The following is a 7,834-nucleotide window of genomic DNA, read 5'->3' on the forward strand; positions in this document are numbered from 1 at the left end:
AACTATTTCGCAAATGACCAAAAAGAAGGTTCCAAAAAAAAAAAAAAAGCGTTTGGTTTGCAATAGTGTCCGTTGCTGAAAAATAGCTCACAAGTTCTCCTCCTCACGTAAAAACTGGAACACGGCTGAGAAGTCTTTCAGGGCATAGCCCTTTGCACACATCATCCTGTAGATCTGATGTGCTAGAGATCCCAGGGGAACTGGCGTCTTAGTGTTGGTAGCAGAAATCTGTGCCAGGCCAAGATCCTGAAAATAAAAAGGGGGAAAACAAGGATGTAAACAGCATGCGAGTATGATCAGTTTACCCTCCACTGTACAGAGAAATCAACTGCCAACAAAATGCAGTACTAATGCCCTGGGAAAGAATGAATCACCAACTCAGTGTTTTTCAATGGCACTAGAATTCATTGTGTAAAGCATGAAACCTTCTCCAGGAACGTTGTAAGATTCTAGGCCTCTGTGCACTCTGCTAAGATTCTAGGCTTCTATGCACGCTGAAAGCAAAACACAACATGATGTATTATTTTTCCTTCTACAAATCTCTTTGAAGTACAAACCCTATCTAAGCCATTCACTTAAACATTTAACATTGGTTTCAGAACACAAACATAATTTCTATGCATGAGGTATAGGGAACGTATTCTTCCTAAAAGTAAAATTAAATGAAGATGTTTTAGCTGATGTGACTTCAGAAGAAACACAAATCAAAATAATCTTTTTGGATTCATAAAGAAAGAATTCTAGAAAGCATATTCCAAGGTTTGAAAGGTTACGTGTTCAGTCTGAAAAATACTGCAGTCTAAACCAGTGGTTCTCAACATTTTTGGACTCAAGGCACCCACTGGAAAATGCCAGCTCTTAGTTTTCACTCAATTTTTAAATACAGGAAATTAAGAGAGTGCTTGAAAGAACTCAGAAAGACCACATAGTATCAGATTGTTTTTACCACTATCAATTCCTATTTGAAAACTCTGGGCTTTCTTGTGAATCATGTTTGCACACCTAACAGTGCTAACATTGTGTGGCATCTCATGGCATCCTTGATAAAAATCTCAAGGCACCCCAGGTTGCCATGGCATCCCAGTTGAGCCTCACTGGTCTAAACATTTCCTAAAGATGTGTTCATAAAGAGGGGACTTCTTAAAATCAGACACATTCATTTTAAGGATTCAAAATCACCTTAAAGAAAGTAGGATTTTTGTGTGTGATATCATTTATTGGACAGCCTGCATGGTTGGGATAAGGGTGGATGAGCTTTTTAATGCAAGACATTCTGCATCAGGTCTTAAAAGTAACTAATTTTTGATAAAGTTGTAAAATCATGTCATGTGTTTAAGAACCATGAAGGATGACAAAATGACTTTTCCCAACAATAAAGATGAGTGGTGCATTTGTTTTTATACTAAGAGAAATAACACAAAATATAACCGAAAGTCTGGCTGAAACAAATTGGTATGGACACTCCAACTAGTAATAAGTTACAGAACCAATGGGCCCACCAGGTCCTAGCACCCTTCCTCCCATATAACTTTTATTTCAGTAAAATATTGCTAATAAGGTGCTAATAAAATTATATAGACACAGAAGGGAAAGACTAAGAAGAGTGTCAGAGAGTTTTTGATTAGTGTGAATGAATTTAAAATCAGCAGGGCCTGATGAATTTCATCCAAGGTGCTGAAGGAATTGGCAGAAGAGATCTTGGAGCCCTTAACAATAAAAATTTATAAAGTTGTGGGAGACAGGCAAGATTCCAGGTGATGGGAAAAGGACCAACATAGTGCTTACCTTTGAAAAAAGGCAAAAAGGAGGGGAATTATAGACTGCTCAGCCTGACTTCAGTATCCAGGAAGCTACTGGAGCAAATTAAAACAAAGACATTTTGTAAACCCTGAGAGGAAGAAACGTTGATCGCTTGCAGCCTGCTTGGATTTGTTGAGAATAAATCATTCTAAACCAACTTGATCTCATTCTCTGATGAAGTAACTGGTGAGGTGGATAAGGGGAATGCAGTGGACACAGGATACTTGAACTGTAGTAAGGCTTTTGATAAAGTCCCAAATGACATTCTCATAAACAAACTGGACATGTGTGGGCTGATAAAATTACTACAGGGTGAACTGATAACTAGCTCAATAGGTACACATAAAGAGCAATTAAAAAAGGATCAATGTTGGAATGGCAAGGGTCTTCAACTGGGGTTCCACAGGGGTCTCTAAGGTCCAGTGCTATTTAACATAGTTATTAATTATTTAGTTGCTGGAACAGAGATCAAGCTCGCAGATTACACAAAACTGGAAAGCATTACAAAACTAGTTTAAAGGACAGGAGTAGAATTCATAAGGGCCTTGATAAACTGGAAAGATCAACAGGATCAAGTTCAATGCAGACAAACCTAGCATGCTGCACCTAGGGAAAAATAATCAAAAGGACAAACAGAAGAGGGAATATGACTGCTGATTTATACTGAGACTGTAATCCACCAAACCCTTAGATCCTTCCCAGCAGTGCTACCACCAAGGCAATGTGACAATCTGAAAAAAAAAAAAAAATGCAATTTTGGGCTACCTCAATAGGGGTATTAGGTATAAGACACAAAAGGTGACAATACCAGTCTGTTTGGTGCTAACTAAGCCTACTCTAGAGCATTATGTGTAGTTCTGGATTACATATTTTAAGCAGGATATAGAGAAGTTGGAGAGGGTTGGGAGGGGGGTGGACAATGATAAAGGAGTCAGAAGGCACACCATATGAGAAAAGGTGGTGAGAACTTAACATATTTAGTTTGGAGAACAGGCAAGTATAAGGGGGGCATGATAGCAGTCTCCAAATATGTGAAAAGTTGCCATAAAGAAGAGGGAGAACAAATATTCTCTCCTGCCACAGACTGCATCTGCCTGGTCTCATATAGGCGCTCTCTAGTGACTTTAGAGCACAAACCCAGTTCTGGCCATGGGGTTTGTCCCCGGGGCCTGTGTGTTGGGTCATGTACACCCCCGAGGGAGGCCCCAACCATTGCCTGCCATGACTTGATCTTCTTCAGTGGTGGGGCTCCCCCTGACAGATCCTCGCAGACCAGGTGCTGCCCTATGTGGGTGTTCTTGGGGCTCCACCTCCCCTACACCCCAGCCATACGCCAGCCCTCAGGACAGCCGGATGATGGGTCGTTGGCCTGTCCCTTTGATGTTCTTGCCTGCTCTCTTCTCTCCTTGCCCATCCCTCGATGCCCCTTTACCCTGGATGACTGTGGGGTGTGGCACCATCCTCGTCTCTGTGTCTGCACTCCCTCAGCTGCCTCAGCTCTTCCTCTTAACCCAGGGTCACCTGGAGGATCTTTCCCTGGTCTGGGCTCTGTGTGCCCTCCGAAAATAACAAATAAAAAAAGGAGAAAAAAAGAACAGTCAGGGTACGGGCCTCAGCCCACCCCACTCATGGATGTGGCATCTGTAGTCCTTGGGATCCCTCAATGCCGTCCTCCCTGGCCTGGGTGCCCTGCTGAGTCGGGCAGGTAATTCTTTTAATGGAGCCGGGACCCCTCCTGGGGTATGCCCCCGTCTGGCCCCTGCCGAGCTGCCGACACTGCCAAGGTGCAGCCCGGGGAGCAGCTTCGCCTTCTGGCTCCAGCGCTGCTGCCCCCGCTTCCACTTCCCCACCACCAGCTTTTAAATTAGCTGGGCGGTGGTTTTTGATGATATCATCTGCCGGCGTCGTTCCCAGCCAGCAATAAAAGTGGCTGATGAACCGCGTCAGCAGCCCTTCTCAGCGTGACACTGTTTCTCCTGTAAACGGTAAGTGTGCCCTCTTCATTTCTTTCTTTGGGCAGGTCAGCCCTGCCTCAGGTCCCACCGTGGGAGGGTGCTCCAGGGCCTCCGCTTGTGTCCCCCTGGGACAGACAGCTGGACACAAAACAATGGCTTTATGTTGCAGTAAAACAGATTTAGCAGGAAAAGCTTCCTTACTGTTAGAACAGCAAGGCAGTAGAATAATCTGCCCAGGAAAGTTGTGGAATCTTTGCACTCATTCAGGGGGTTGGACCAGGTGACTCCTGAAATCCCTGCCAACCCCATGACTCTACGATCATATGAAAAAAAAGACATCACACCTAGTAGCAGGAGCACAGGATTGGGAGTCAAAGTTCTCAATTCTATTCCTGCCTCTGCTACTGACTTAGTGATAGCTGCAAGCTTCCTTTTTTTATATCTGATAACTTGAGTATAATGGCATTTATACTCTTCAAACCCTCAAAGCTAGTTTTTAAATCTCTTATTAAGAATGCAGAAGTTTACACTGAAGGGCACAAATGGGTTTCAACCACTGTCCTCACTTGGGGATTAATTATAAATTTGCATTAAACCGGGTAGGACATTTTTAAATGCCATCAAAATCCCTGCCCACAGGGAAAGCTTTGTTTGTTTGTTTGTTTGTGTTTTGTTTCCTGGCATTTTGGGTGGAAGAGCTTGAAATTATGGACAGATTCTCTTAACTAATATCTTCAAGTTGGACAGTCTTTTTTACAGTATTTCCATGTTCTACAAAAAATATGATTTCCTTTGATAAGCTCCAGTCGCCTTGCACACTTTGCAATTTCCTATGTCTTGTTTTGGTCAACCTGGCATTGTTAGTATCATGACTAACAACGTACTGAAAATGACCCTAACTCAAAAAAGAAAATTGTAATGATACAGCCTTTTATCTGGATGGGCACTAGTGTAGATGGGCTCCCAAATCCTTGAGAACACATTTACTAATCTCAATTATTCCAATCCTATGAATTCTAAGGAATCGCTCTTTTTCATAGGCAGAATATTCATAAAAAACTTATCATGACCACTTGCTTGAACAAGTACCTGCTTGAAAGTTGCCAGAAACACGAACTGCTAATTGTTGAAAAGGTATACATATCTAGGACAAAGTCAAACAAAAGGCTATATGTCTCCAAAATAGATAGACACTTCTGACCCAGCTGTGTAAGAACTCAGAGGAACAGCTTTGCTGCTCTTTCCAACAATATGCGATTCCCTGAGCTCTGAAGTAGCATGAATGCTGTTACAGAACAATGCAACTCTAAAAGTGTATGATAATCTTCAGCTCATAAGATTCACAGCATCTCTCCTGTAGCTGCTTGATATTCCCTGAACACCAGCACTCCCTTTCACTAAACAGCACGTAACAATGTGCAAGTTTTCTGAAAAAGTGTCTGCCAGCAAATACACTCTTTTCTTGTCCAGTCTTTGGCAAAAGCAGTCCTAGCCATCAGACCTATAAGCACTATTTTCCCCCTAGCAGTTTAGTTCAGCAGCTCTCATAAAGGGTTACACTCAAATATGTCAGCCGGTGTTACAGTCCTGTCCACTGAGTATGTCTACACGTGCATTTGATGCGTCACCAGTTTACTTACAGTGAGTAAATGGTTCCAGACATGTATCTACATGTGCAGGGAAGTCGGAGCAGATTTGCTGCAATCTGCTCCTGCTTCCCAGGGCCTTGCAGTGGACCTCTGCTGCCACCGGGGGGAGCTCCAGCAGCTGGCAGCCCTCTTCAAAAGCCATCCCCGCTCGCTGCTGCTTAGCCAGCCACTTCCCTGGCCAGGGGCAGCATTCACAGTGCAGGAACAGGGCAGGACAGGCCAGGCTCCTGGCAGCATGTGCTGTCATGGCTGCAGACCCCGCTACCCCCTCCCCTTCTCCTGAAGGCCAACCTCTGCTGCTGCTCAGCTCACAGCGCCCAGGCTCTGAGGGTGCAGGGCTCTTGGAATAGTAGGATGAGGAGCTGCCTGCACCCCTGCCCTCCCTGCAGGGGTCTTTTCTGGGGAGGTGCCCTGGGGCCAGGCCCCTCCCCCGCATGCCACCACTAGACCTTGAGCCTGCCCCAGCTGCGCATGTGCAAGAGCTGTTTGTGTGTACAGAGGGGTGCCCAACCCATTATGTCCAGCTACTGATGATGGCCATGGTACCCCTGGTGAACCTGTGCACCTGGCATGGGACCTTGAGCTACAGTGGTGTGGGGGGCAAATCCAGGCTGGCCTGCAACCTTTGCCACTGCCTAGAGGGCTACCTGTGGCTGTGCTACATGTCCCTGCCCCCTGGTGGGCCTGCATAGCTGGCAAAGCAGACACTGGCCTGGGCTCCCCAAGCTGCTGGTTGGAGTACAGCCGGGGAGCTCAGTGGGACAGCCAGCTACAGGCTCCAGGGGCCCTCCCCCAGTGACTTGTCACTGAGGGTGCCAGGCCAGGGTGGGGGCTCAGGCATGCCACCTATGCTACTGTACACAGCACAGTTGTGGCCTGGGTCCCAGGGTGCAAGGATGTCCATCAGTTGTTGCATAAATGGCATGGACTTACAGACACTCCCCGAATGACAGTTATGGTTCGTGATGGCAGCCCACTGTGTGTGGAAGACCTTGACCTTTATGTGACACTGCTGTGTCAACCAGTTCCGCCTATGCTCCTGCATCCAGCCTGACAGCCCCTCATAGATACAGGCATTGGAGTGCCCACTCTGCTTGAGCTGGTGCTGCACCTCTGCCTCACCCCACAGTCCCACGAGGTTGCCAGTCTCCTCCTGCGACCAGCTGGGGCTCCGAGTGGCAGGCATGGATGAGGATGTCACCATAGGGGCTTCTGCACTAGCTCTCTGGGCCTCTGTGCAGTGGTCCTTGCAGTGCCACGCCTGCACAGTTGCCTGCAATGCCCAGTGCAGGGGCCTGGCATGGGACCAACAGCTGTGTAGCTGAAGCAATGCTCTGCAGCACCTGCAGGCTCAGGGCAGGCTGCTGGGGGTGGGCTGTGGGCAGCTGGAGCTGGCCCTGGCAGCCAGAAGCTGCCTGTAGCTGGGGCCGAGGGCCTGGACAGTGCAAGTCTGCCAGCTGTGCAGCACTGGGGTGCCAGGCAGCAGGGCCAGAGTGCAGGCAGGCTGGGGCAGCTGGCCTGTGGCCTGTCCAGGAGGACACAGGGGCCTGGCGTGCCCTCATGTTCCCTGCTGGTGTTCCCTAGGGCTCAAAATGCCTGCAGGCTTTTAAAGGCCTGAGGCAGAGGCTGCCATAGAGGCAACCCAGTCCTGGAGCAGGAGAAGCTCCCAGCCTGAAGCCCTGGGGCTAGCCTCCAGCCACCCCTACCCCCACCCCCTGCCCCAGAAGAAAATTTGCTTCTGGGTTGCATCTACATGTGCGTTACTGCATAGCAACTAATCTTGAGTAACTAACTGCAAATGCAGGTATCAAATTTACTCACAATTAGGGGTGTTTACTATGCAGGATGCATGTGCACATATAGACGCATGTGCTTACTGCGTAGTAAACTATGCTATTGTGCAGTTAAGTATCTCATGCCCAGTGGGAACTGCTCCCAGTTTCAGGAGCCAATCTGCATGCCTCAAGCTGAGCCTTCAGGCAGTCTTCAAAGAACCGCATGAAGGATTTGCATAGTTTCATTTGCCAGAGGTGAACTCACCAGAGAAGAGTTTCTTTGGTAAGTGGTGCTGCTGAGCAGCATAGAGAACTTTTACACAAAGACTGCAAGGGCTGTATCAAGACTGAAGGAAAACAAATAATATTAATCTTAAATAGCTACATAGATCACGGAAAGCATATAAAACTGCAGGGTTTCAATTGGTATCAAAACTATGTCATTTCTGAACAATATTGTTGCAGGGATTTGTTTTCAGAATGTCTTCAGATAAAGTTGTTCTGATGGGGATCTGGCCCTTCCTGACCTTTCTGTTAAGACAATTCCAGAGTACATTTTCTTGTTCCTCTTCCCTCTTTGGAATTGCACAGTGTCTTCCAGATGTCTCTATCAATGTCTAACATTTTTCTCCTCAACTTAGAATGGGGGGGGGGA

At 46.8% G+C, this 7,834-nt stretch overlaps 1 protein-coding gene across 1 annotated transcript in view; it reads right to left on the bottom strand.

Annotated features, from left to right (window-relative positions):
• The window catches only part of HIBADH (3-hydroxyisobutyrate dehydrogenase), a 174,161-nt gene that overhangs the window by 7,029 nt on the left and 159,298 nt on the right, over positions 1 to 7,834 (bottom strand). The window contains exon 8 of the mRNA XM_019508634.1: positions 103 to 246. Coding sequence (XP_019364179.1) covers positions 103 to 246 — 144 coding nt within the window. The remainder of the gene's footprint in view (positions 1 to 102; positions 247 to 7,834) is intronic.

The sequence above is a fragment of the Gavialis gangeticus genome, unplaced genomic scaffold (assembly GCF_001723915.1).
Source record: "Gavialis gangeticus isolate Ggan-Ray unplaced genomic scaffold, GavGan_comp1, whole genome shotgun sequence".
Classification (NCBI taxonomy): domain Eukaryota; kingdom Metazoa; phylum Chordata; order Crocodylia; family Gavialidae; genus Gavialis; species Gavialis gangeticus.